The sequence below is a fragment of the Triticum dicoccoides genome, chromosome 7A (assembly GCF_002162155.2).
Source record: "Triticum dicoccoides isolate Atlit2015 ecotype Zavitan chromosome 7A, WEW_v2.0, whole genome shotgun sequence".
Classification (NCBI taxonomy): domain Eukaryota; kingdom Viridiplantae; phylum Streptophyta; class Magnoliopsida; order Poales; family Poaceae; genus Triticum; species Triticum dicoccoides.
Genome location: NC_041392.1, coordinates 229904781 through 229917413, shown reverse-complemented (window position 1 = coordinate 229917413; position 12633 = coordinate 229904781). Strand labels below are relative to the sequence as shown.

The 12633-nt window shown below is 45.8% G+C and overlaps 1 protein-coding gene across 1 annotated transcript; it reads left to right on the top strand.

Annotated features, from left to right (window-relative positions):
• Window positions 1-6443: 6443 nt before the first annotated feature.
• Window positions 6444-9360, top strand: LOC119331280 (zinc finger protein WIP2-like). The gene is made up of 2 exons (XM_037604453.1): window positions 6444-7279; window positions 8459-9360. The coding sequence occupies exons 1-2, from the start codon at window positions 6500-6502 to the stop codon at window positions 8927-8929; spliced, it is 1251 nt and encodes a 416-aa protein (XP_037460350.1). The 5' UTR covers window positions 6444-6499; the 3' UTR covers window positions 8930-9360.
• The last annotated feature ends 3273 nt before the right edge of the window (window positions 9361-12633 follow it).

Genomic DNA, 12633 nt, shown 5'->3' with positions numbered 1-12633 from the left:
CGGATTTCAGGCAAAAGCTTATAAAGATAATCTAGTGCATCCAAATCACTGGAATTGGTTCATCATAATTGGATCTCTTAAAAAGATTAGCAAGCGGATGAGGATCCATAGATCTTAGGTTCTCTATTTAGTAAGTAATAAACAACTATTCCAACCATACGAGCAAACAAAAAGGCAAGCGGAAAAGAGAGGGTGAAAGAGAGAGAGAGAGAGAGAGAGAGAGAGAGAGAGAGAGAGAGATAGAGGGTGAATAAAACGGCAAGGGTGAAGTGGGGGAGAGGAAAACGAGAGGCAAATGGCAAATAATGTAATGCGAGAGATAGGGATTGTGATGGGTACTTGGTATGTTGACTTTTTGCATAGACTCCCCGGCAACGGCGCCAGAAATGGCTCGTTGTCGGGAGTCAGATCTTGACTTGCGCGAACCTCCCCGACAACGGCGCCAGAAATCCTTCTTTCTACCTCTTGAGCTTGCGTCGGATTTCCCCGAAGAGGAAGGGATGATGCAGCAGGGTAGCGTAAGTATTTCCCTCAGTTTTTGAGAACCAAGGTATCAATCCAGTAGGAGGCCACGCTCAAGTCCCTCGTACCTGCACAAAACGATAGCTACTCGCAACCAACGTGATTAGGGGTTGTCAATCCCTTCACGGTCACTTACGAGAGTGAGATCTCATAGATATAATATTTTTGGTATTTTTGGTATAGAGATGCAAAGTGAAAAGTAAAAGGCAAAGTAAAAAAGCAAAGCAAGATTAAAGTGATGGAGATTGATATGATGAGAATAGACCCGGGGGCCATAGGTTTCACTAGTGGCTTCTCTCAAGAGCATAAGTATTCTACGGTGGGTGAATAAATTACTGTTGAGCAATTGACAGAATTGAGCATAGTTATGAGAATATCTAGGCATGATCATGTATATAGGCATCACGTCCATGACAAGTAGACCGAAATGATTCTGCATCTACTACTATTACTCCACTCATCGACCGCTATCCAGCATGCATCTAGAGTATTAAGTTAAAAACAGAGTAACGCCTTAAGCAAGATGACATGATGTAGAGAGATAAATTCATGCAATATGAAATAAACCCCATCTTGTTATCCTTGATGGCAACGATGCAATACGTGCCTTGTTGCCCCTTCTGTCACTGGGAAAGGACACCACAAGATCGAACCCAAAGCTAAGCACTTCTCCCATGGCAAGAACTACCAATCTAGTTGGCCAAACCAAACGGATAATTCGAAGACACTTGCAAAGATAACCAATCATACATAAAAGAATTCAGAGAAGATTCAAATATTATTCATAGATAGACTTGATCATAAACCCACAATTCATCGGTCTCAACAAACACACCGCAAAAAGAAGATTACATCGAATAGATCTCCACAAGAGAGGGGGAGAACTTTGTATTGAGATCCAAAAAGAGAGAATAAGCCATCTAGCTACTAACTATGGACCCGAAGGTCCGAGGTAAACTACTCACACTTCATCGGAGGGGCTATGATGATGTACAAGCCCTCCGTGATGACGGCCCTCTCCGGCGGAGCTCTGGAACAAGCCCCAAGATGGGATCTCGTGGACACAGAAAGTTGCGGCGGTGGAATTAGGTTTTTGGCTCCTATTCTGATCGTTTGGGGGTACGTAGGTATATATAGGAGGAAGGAGTACGTCGGTGGAGCACCGAGGGGCCCACGAGGCAGGGGGCGCGCCCTAGGGGGGGCGCCCCCCACCCTCGTGACTGCCTCTCTGATGCCTTGGCGTAGGGTCCAAGTCTCCTGGATCACGTTCGGTGAGAAAATCACGTTCCCAAAGGTTTTATTCCGTTTGGACTCCGTTTGATATTCCGTTTCTTCGAAACACTGAAATAGGCAAAAAACAGCAATTCTGGGCTGGGCCTCCGGTTAATAGGTTAGTCCCAAAAATAATACAAAAGTGGAAAATAAAGCCCAATATAGTCCAAAACAGTAGATAATATAGCATGGAGCAATAAAAATTATAGATACGTTGGAGACGTATCAGTCTCTGATTGTAGTGTTGCGTTAGTAGCATCCTGCAGTGGTGATATATGACACTTGACAACCAACCTTCTCCTATATTCTCAAGAACACAAGGAACTACTGACAGCACATCATGGTGAACATATTAAGTATGGTGATGATGATTGTAACAACCTAAAGGTAATGATCCTTTACCAATAAACATAAGGCATCAACTATCAATACAATAATTAACACCAACAGGTGGTCCCAATAATCCAATCACACTCAATTGTACAGAAGTTGGTTAGATGGGAATGGGGGTGGTGATGATGATGATGGAGATGGTGAGGATGAATTTGATGAAGGTGTTCCCCTTGATGCACTAGAGTTGGTGATGATGATTGCTTCAAAGTCACCACTCAGAAGGGTATATCAGGCTAGAAAACAGCCCTCCTGAGGAAGAACCAGGTTTCATCCTCGTAGCAACGGTAAAAAAATCAACGAAAAATGGGTATGGCCAAATCACCTTGGGAACAACCATAATAGGCTTGTGGGTCTATAGGGGTGCCCGTGGGACCTAGGCACGGGTAACAGTTCACATTCCAACAAAGCTTTGTTCACCATTTGCAGTGAAATAATTAACACAACCTCGTAATCAACTCACACCACCAATGGTTGCTAAATGAATTATCGATCACCAATGGCTAATACCCTGCTAGCTTCTTCCACTTGATCATGATGAATTAATAAGCTACCTCACCTACAATCTATTTAATATCACTGTGATGAATTTTCCAGGATCACTAGGAGACCGCTAAATTGTAAGTTTAGGCCACTGTACTAACTTCACCTTCACCTTCGCTGCTTGACTTCTTTAGCTCCAACTGGCTTCAATTTGCATCTCAATTACTTGTTGTATTAGCTCAACATACAAATTAATAAAACATATCATTATCATCATAAATAAACGAGGGTGGGCTCCTAGAACCCCATGGCCCACCTGTCTGCCTCCCTTTGGCTCCTGGCCTCTTTTGGTCCCAAACTCCGTAAACTATCTAGCACCGTACTTTCTTCACGAAGGTCCAAATTCCCTCATGACAACATCTCTAGGAATTAAACCTTAAATTCTCTGCATTATAAGATAAACACAATTAAATTGATGCAAAGATGACTAAAATAGTGCTACTTCTTAAGCTTGTGTTGGTTTTTCCCTTGAAGAGGAAAGGGTGATGCAGCAAAGTAGAGATAAGTATGTCCCTCAGTTAGAGAACCAAGATATCAATCCAGTAGGAGGTACAAGCAAGTCCCCAATCTATGCACCTGCACAAACAATCAAACACTTGTGCCCAACGCGATAAAGGGGTTGTCAATCCCTTCACGGTCAATTGCAAAGGTGAGATCTGATATAGATAGATAAAACTAAATAAAAGATAACTAAATATTTTTGGGTTTTTTGGTTTATAGATCTGAAAATAAAAGATTGCAAAATAGTAGATCGGAAACATATATGATAGAAATTAGACACGGGGGCCATAGGTTTCACGAGAGGCTTCTCTCATGAAGGCAAACAATACGGTGGGTGAACAAATTACTGTCGAGCACTTGATAGAAAAGCGCAAAGTTATGACGATATCCAAGGCAATGATTATGCATATAGGCATCATGTCCGTGTTAACTAGACCAACTCCTGCCTGTATCTACTACTATTACTCCACACATCGACCGCTATCCAGCATGCATCTAGAGTATTAAGTTCATAAAGAACGGAGTAACGCCTTAAGTAAGATGACATGATGTATAGGGATAAATTCAAGCAATATGATGAAAACCCCATATTTTTATCCATGATGGCAACAATACAAATGCGTGCCTCGCTGCCCTACTTTTTCACTGGGCGAGGACACCGCAAGATTGAACCCAAAATTAAGCACCTCTCTAGTTGCAAGAAAACCAATCTAGTTGTCCAAACCAAACCGATAATTCGGAGAGAAATACAAAGATATAAAATCATGCATATAAGAATTCAGAGAACATTCAAATAATATTTACAGATAATCTGATCATATATCCATAATTCATCAGATTTCGACAAACACAACACAAAAGAAGATTACACCAGATAGATTTCCAAGAACATCGAGGAGAACATGGTTTTGAAAATCAAAGGGAGAGAAGAAGCCATCTAGCTACTATTTATGGACCCGTAGGTCTGAGGTAAACTACTCACGCTTCATCGGAAGGGCAATAGGGTTGATGTAGAAGCCCTCCGTGATCGAATCCCCTTCAACAGATTGCCGGAAAAGTCCCCAAGATGGCATCTCACAGGTATAGAAGGTTGCGACCACCGAAATGTGTTCTCATGGCTTCCCCAGAGGGTTTTGTAATATATGTGAATTTATAGAACGAAGAGGTAGGTCAGGAGATCCCCGAGGGGACCACAAGGTAGGGGACGCCCAACCTAGGGCGCACCCTCCACCCTTGCCGCCGCCTCGTGGCTCTTCTGGCTTGGACTCCAAGTCCTTCGGGTGTCTTCTGGTCCAAAAAAAATCATCACAAAGTTTTATTCCGTTTGGACTCTGTTTGATATTCCTTTTCTGTGAAACTCAAAAACAAAAAAAAAACAGAAACTGGCACTCGGCTCTGGGTTAATGAGTTAGTCCCCAAAATAATATAAAATAACATATTAATGCATATAAAACATCCAAAACAGATAATATAATAGAATGGAACAATAAAAAATTATAGATACATTGGAGATGTATCAAATAACATAAAATTATAATATTAACTCTCTAAAATTGTAATGCAAAATGTATGTATCAGCTCCACCAAGTTTAGACCTTGCTTGGCCTCAAGCAAAACTTAAACTTGACAAACATGTCCACATGTTTAAAAAGTGAGAGGTCGATAATAAAAAGATACGGGCATGAAGAAATTACAATTTGTAAAATTATTACACCAAGTGGATTTTAAAAATTGCTCGGGGCGATAACAACCTTTGGATCGACTATTTAAAGCGAAATACTTTTTGAATTGTCCGTTCTTCTCATCTAAGCCAATGGCTCCCAACCTTGGAATGTGATGCGGAAATGGAATGATTTTTTACTTGGGTTCCCGTTTTGACAGAGGGAATGCGAAGGATACTGAATTTTGGTTGTATAAGTGGATCGGCGACACACCTCCATATGCTAGATTCCCTGAGCTCTTCATTATTGCTTCCGATCCTGATATCCTTGTTAGCGATGTTTTCCTCAATGGCTAGACCAACTTAGCATTTATGTGTAACTTACCTACTCGCGAGCTCGTTGTCTAGGAAGCCTTGCAAACATTAGTTGTGGGAGTTTCACTTTCTGCAAAAAGGATAGCGTTCGATGGTACCTGAAACCATCGGGTGCCTTCTCGGTCAAATCTCTCTACACCAAACTGATCCAGGGCCCTCGGGTTAGATATGCTAAAGCCCTGTGGGCGATGAGAGTTCCACTCAAAGTGTGTATATTCCTCTGGCAAGCTTCACTAGACCGCCTCCCATCTGTGAGCAATCTTTCGAAACACCCAAAGTCTAGGAAATGATGTTGTGCCTTTTGTGCTAGCCGGGAAGATACCAACCACATTCTTTTTCAATGCGCTCCTGCAAAATTCCTTTGGAGTTGCGTCAGGGATAGTTTTGGAGCGTCTTGGGTGCCGAATTCCATGTCCGAGCAATTAGTCTTGCTGGTCTCCACAAGAGACCAGCAATGTAGGTTGGTTGTGCCCTCTTTTGTGGCTATAGCTTGGGCGCTTTTGACAACTAAATACAAAATACCTATTGAAGGAAAGCTAGTTGCTCACCCAGCTAACTATATTTTTAAATGGCCTCTTTTTTTCCATTTGTGCGCCTCTACAAAGAGGAAGGACGATAAAGCGACACGCGGAGTTCTGCTCGAGATCAAACGCCTACACACTCTACATAGGAGTGACTCCTCTTGAAGCCTGGTTGTTATTCCTGACGTCTTTTCTTTGGGTTTGGTTTTTTTTGGTAGTCTTTGTTCCATTTCAGCCTTATTGGTAGCTTCAGTTCTTCGGTCAGCTTGGTAAGCTACCTACAAAAATTTGTAAACCTTATAGCATAAGATTTATTTATCATTGGCCTTTGTTGGCTCATTAATTTAAAGCCGGGCGTTTTTTAAGCTTTCTTAAAAAGAATTTATGACGAAAGGAAGCAGTGTCCTGGCCTGGACAAATACTACTGTACGCCTATCATTACATGCATGATGCACCGTCATGATATCCAAGTTCTCAACTGGGTAAGCTTAGGATTCCCCCTAGCAGAATACAACCGTCGGAAGAACAATACCGCTTCACATAATTTTATCCCCATATATACATGCCAGCCTTCTCTCTCCTGCTTACCCTTCCACTTCTCCCTATAACTACCCCTTGCCAACCACGGCACCTCACCTCACCTCACTCCCAGGCAAGTAGCCAAGAAGAGAAGCAAACTAGAAGGAGTGCGCCGGAGCAAGAAACCACGCCATCCATGGAAGACCCCTACACGAGCTTCCTCAAGAACCCCTACTACTACTACTGCACTTCCTCCTTCCCTACCGCTCCCCCCACCCCTCACCTCCCTCCCCCCTTCCCACCTTACGCCGCCCGGTACCCAGCCCTGGCCGCGGCCGCAGCTCCTCACCACCAGTACCCCTCGTTCTTCCAGCATCAGCCGGCGCAGCCCACTCATCACTACAGCACGGCGCCTCCCTCCCCTCCGCTCCGGGAGGCGCTTCCCCTCCTCTCCCTCTCGCCCACGCCCACCGCCCGCCCTCGTGCCGTCCAGCAGCACGACGCCGCCGACTCCGACTCCGACGACGATGACAACGACTGCTGCTACCACCTGCAGCAGGAGGTGGCGGCGGGCTCGAGGACGACCTCTGCGCGCACACCGCTCTTCGCCGACCTCAACTGCGTGCCGTCCTGCTGCGACGACGGCGACGGCGACCCGATGGACGTCGAGGCCTCCTGGTCCACGTCCACGGACGACGCCGCCGTTGCTCTGCGCATCGGCCTGCCGGCCGCGGAAGCTGACCTTCTGTCCGGTCTTTCGGGCAGGGCCGCGGAAGAGGACGAGGAGGAGGAAGATGATTGCAAGCCAGGAGGCGGGCACGAGGAGGTGCCGCTAGGGTTCTCTTCGACGGCGCCGGTCGGGAGGCTGAACAAGGGGCAATACTGGATCCCGACGCCGTCGCAGATCCTCATCGGTCCCACCCAGTTCTCCTGCCCCGTCTGCTTCAAGACATTCAACCGATACAACAACATGCAGGTCAGAATCATTCGCAGCTTCTCTTCTTGAACATCTTGGGCATGTACTAGTAATTTAGTTCATCTAATATACTTGTAACTTGTTGCATTAATCATTGCTCATGATGTGTTGATTGCAAGATGCATGCCATGAATGACTCCATGAAATTGACTTGAGCTGCTGAGAAGAGCATGCATGCACAGTGGCTGACTTTTTGTTTGATTGAACTAGACTGGCATGCCAGAAGCTGCAGCAACTAGCTAGCCATGCATGCATCTTTACGCTTTTCTCTCTTGGGTGTTTGGCTTTTGAGGATGCATTCGAGTGGTGTGTAGTGGAGATCCCAGGGAAGATTTTCTCTTTGTTTAGTTGCCTCCGTGTCTTAGTACAGCCGATCAGTCAATCAGATTACTTTCTACCACTCTCAGTAGGGTAGTACTGAGTACTCCACTGGCTATCCCTGAGTTCCTGACCACTACTCATGATTCATGGCTGATGAGATTTGGCTAGCTGCTGCATGCATGCGTAGGTTGTTTCAGGACAGGCTTTCTCATGTTTCGGAAGCATAAGATTGTGATATTATGGGCTCGATCTGCTGCAAAAATGACAGTCCTGAATGATTCATGCACACTCCTCCCAAGAGCATCAAAGAGACCTGCAGTGTTCTTCCTGTAGTCTACCACAGTGCCACTACCCTGCGGCTCTGCTCTCTTTAAAGAAACAGCACCAACGTACACTCACACACAAGCGAACGAGCTAGCTAGCTGCTCAGATTGCTAGATCACTAGAGCCCTCATTTCCAAAATACATATGCAGCTTTCTCTGCTTGCAAACTGATTGCTACTGCTGCTGTGTGCTGCTGCTGCATGAAGAAAGTCCGGGTTCAGTTTAGTCACAACTCACACACACTTGTATACTCTAAAAAGTCCTCATCAGTCATCACACCAGAAGCATCAGTGCATTCAAGTACGACTAGGGCTTTGCATCTTACTACAACTCCATTGATTATGGCACCACGCCACCCCCAAACACTGCATTAATGTGAAGTACGAAAAAACTACAAGCATATGATATGATCTGAACTTGGTTTTTCGTTGCTCTACTTTAAAGTACTAGTAGTAGATACGCGTCCAAACTCCAAACTAAAATTTAACAGACGACCGGCGTGACTAACTGATTGTTGTGCTTGTGCATTTGCAGATGCACATGTGGGGTCACGGTTCGCAGTACCGGAAGGGCCCCGAGTCGCTGCGCGGGGTGCAGCCGACGGCGATGCTGCGGCTGCCGTGCTACTGCTGCGCGGCCGGGTGCCGGAACAACATCGACCACCCGCGGGCCAAGCCGCTCAAGGACTTCCGCACCCTGCAGACGCACTACAAGCGCAAGCACGGCCTCAAGCCCTTCCTCTGCCGCCGGTGCGGCAAGGCCTTCGCCGTCAAGGGCGACTGGCGCACCCACGAGAAGAACTGTGGCAAGCTCTGGTACTGCCTCTGCGGCTCCGAGTTCAAGCACAAGCGCTCGCTCAAGGACCACGCCCGCGCCTTCGGTCACGGGCACGGCGCCTTCGGGTGCAACGGCGCCGCCGGAGGCGATGGTGGCTTCGACGACGACGACGAGGGCGCCGTCTCCGAGATCGAGCATGACGTCGTCTGCGGCGCCGCCGCGCGGTGACGGGGCTGTCGATCATTCCATCGGTTACTCTTGCCGCCGGCTGGCTCTAGTCAAGCCATGCCACACGCACGAGCAAACACTAAACATATACTACTACTACTGCTGTTAGTACTACAGCTAGATAGCTCGTGAGCTTTACCTCTGTGGCTCTTGTTGTCGCCGTTTGTTGTCGTTTTTGCTTTAGTGTTAGGGTTTGTGGAAGTTTTCTTTAGTGTTAGAGTAGTGGTTAGCAGTACTTTCGATCCATCGCTCTGTAAGGTGCTGGGTGATCTCAATCGATCACACCACTAACTGATGGAGCAATAGGTGTGTGTTGTGTCTTGTGTGTCCATGAATTTGGGGTTCATTAAGCATATCTTTAGCATGTTCTGAGCAGTTTTTATTGTAAATATTGGCTATGCATGAACTCGTAAATTAATGTAACGCTGTTATATATGCAGACATCAGCTTTTTTATCTCAAATATATATATCTTGTAAAGAGTAAAGGGGTGTTTGTTTTCAGGGACTTTTTTGTGTAGGGACTAGAAAAAGTCCCTTTTAAAGACTTTTTTACCAAACGGAAGAGACTTTTTAGGGACTAAACTAGGCATTTGGGACTAAATGAAGAAGACTCTCAAGGAGAGTTTTTTTTGGGACTTTTCCAACAATGTTCCTCCATGCATTCAATGGCCCGCCACCCGATGGTGTTGTTTGATTGTTATTTTTCTATATACTAGAGGCAACATGGTCATTTAATAACCTCTAGAAAGGGAGTAGGGACTTTTTAGTCCGTGGAAACAAACAGGGAGGGACTTTTTAGGGACTAAAGACTTTTTAGTTGGGACTAGAAAAAATCCTAAGACTTATGAACCAAACATGCCTAAAAAACAATGGCAGGGTAGCAAGGGAGGATGACGACTGGATGTTCTTCCGATGTCATGCATTAATGTCATTTCTGCATGTGGATAATTCCAACCTATCTTTCCTTCTCGAGTCAAGTTTCTACTATATCAACGTACGTACCCTTTTCTGCGCAGGCGTACTGCATGCAACCCAACCTAAACATTTCACAATTTCTATCTAGACACATATTCCAAGAAAGTCTGTGTGTGCCCTAGAAAGAGAAAACATAGAGAGGACACTACTGGGTCTTGGGTTGTTCTATTTCCTTTGAGACAACATTCACAAACGTAAGCTTACCTAATTAACCTAGCTAGGAATACATAAAAGCCCTGGTCGGATTGACTTCCATGCAAAAACAAACGAGTCACAACAAAAATGCTTGCTTTCCCCTAGCTATATGGCTTGTTTACGCAAGATCAACTTTTTGGGCGCACTTGAGATTGAGCCGGGAAGATGGCCGACCAAAGTATGCATGCATGTACAGCCAAAGTCTGAGGGATGGAACATCATGCAAGTACATACCATGAGATGTTCGTGTCAAATGATGTGCTTTTGTCACGTTTGGATAGAAAGAAGGATAGGGATGGGCAATTGGGCAGTGAGCTACCTGATGAGCTTTTTTCCCCTTCTCTTTTTGAATATTTATCCTTAAAAATATCTTCTGAAATGATTGAAAGCTTCTACAATTACATCTGCAAGCTTGTAAAGAATGTATTTCCTCTATCAGGCATACGGATACTGGACATTAGTAATTGGTAGGCAAAGAGACACGTAGGAAGGATTACTTATAAAATAAACGGCACGATGCTGTTGAGTTATCCACCGGAAGCTATATATGCAACATAACATAAATGCATTACATTTCAATAAAAAAAATGTACCATACAATAGAACACCGTACCATACCCATGGGAACTGTAGCAGCAGCCATTGGTGAGGTGGAGGAGAGGGACGGTGGATGAAGGGGTGAGGCAGTGCATCGGTGGCCGCCGGATAGTTGCCGTTTTACTTATTGTAGTGAAATATGTGTACAGTCAGATATACGGAAGTAGCTAGAAGGTACACCAACGTATATTTAACTTAAGTAGAGAATCAGGGACAATTTCAAGCAACCGAGCATTTGGCCACAAAATGTCTAAACCTTTTCAATGAATTGGAGATTTGATAATACTTTTACTTAAAATTTTAAGTCTTCTCAACTGAAAAATATTACATGACCAAAAATAATAATCTGTTACCCCCGCTTGAAGCTCCTTTTGCCCAAAAATGGTATAACATTTTCACCACCCGCTTGAAGCTCCTTTTGCCCAAAAATGGTATAACATTTTGGAGTTCTCACAAGTTTTTACTTCACATTTATTAAAGAACGTGAAGGAAAACAAGAAATATGATGATAAATTGTATAAAATATTTTATGTATGCTAGTTTTTCCCTTCAAATGAGCACATGTATGCTTGTATACGCTACATGTTTCTGTGTACATAAAATAGTATAACTTCGGACAGATTTAGGAAAACTGAATTATGTCAGATATATACCATGGTTTTATATACTTTAGAGAGAAGTGTTATTTTTTCAAGAATCTAGTATTTTGAGAGCATATATTGCTACAGGCCTTGCGGGATATCTAGAAGAAAGAGGAATTGTCGCATCTCTGACCATTAAACACAAAGCTACGGTTGGGTCAAATTTGGGCTTCAGACCTTTTTTGATTATTTGTTAGTTTTCACTTTGCTCGTCACTATCAAGCTCTAGATTTCCTTTTTTGGAAAAGTAGAATGACCCCCTGCCTCTGTATCTGGAAGAGGCATGCGGCCACTTTATTAATTATTCTCGAGGACCTTACAAAATAGAACAACAATATGCCTGAATGCGCCAGCTTGGCAACATCTGCCGCTACTCCTATTCAAATGATGAAGGGGTACAAACTGGGCCACATACCCAGACCTCTCACCTAAGCCTAACATCTAAAACCGGAGGCCCCGACCGAGCCATCTACCGGGTTCGGGGCTCAAACGGGTCTGACGCACTCACATGTGTCATCACCGTCATCTTTCACTGGTCCATCTTCAGAGCTGATTAAGGTGACAACCTTGGCAGGTCCTCCGCCGTCGACGCCACCACGACGCCAAACGACGACCTCCACCTACGCGAGCTTGGCAGGTCCTCTGCCATTGACGCCACCACGACGTCAGCCGACGACCTCCACCTATGCGAGTCCATCTCCAAGCAACCGACGTAAATCCATGCTATGATAGGACCGCACCACCGCCGTCGCCCACCACCCACAAGCGCCACCCAACCCCAAGGTTCCCAAAGCGGTGCCTTCAAGAAGGGAACGGCGCAGTGAGCGCCGCCGCCGCCTAGGGGAAGGTGAAGTGAGGAGATCAATCCACACCGACGCCTCCAAGGAGGGGAACGACGCCATCAGGCGTCGCCGTCGGCGTGGCCGGTCATGGCCGGCCATGGATTTCGCCCGAATTAGATCCCCACCACTAGCAGCGCCTTCTGTACAGAACCGGCGACCAAGAGGAAGCGCGGTCCGACCAGGCTGGCCCGCACGCCAAACAGGGAAGGAGGGGAGGCGCCAGATCGCACGCACTGTCCGCCACAGAAGTCGCCACCGGCTGCCAACGACCATCGGATCCCGCCGCCCGCGCGGCCGGGACACCAGATCCACCGCCCGCACGGCTCCTAGCCGGCCGTGCCTTGCCAATGGAGCCGCTGCTCCAGATCCGGAGTTCCCCACGCAAAAGCAGGGCAACCGAGGACCCGCCGCCACCATCCTTGGCGCCCCGAGATTGCCCGGTGGCTGCCTCAA

Coding starts and splice junctions, on each gene's coding strand:
- LOC119331280 (XM_037604453.1), top strand. CDS start 6,500: ATGGAAGACCCCTACACGAGCTTCCTCAAGAACCCCTACTACTACTAC. Junction 7,280..8,458: donor ACCGATACAACAACATGCAG/GTCAGAATCATT, acceptor GTGCATTTGCAG/ATGCACATGTGGGGTCACGG.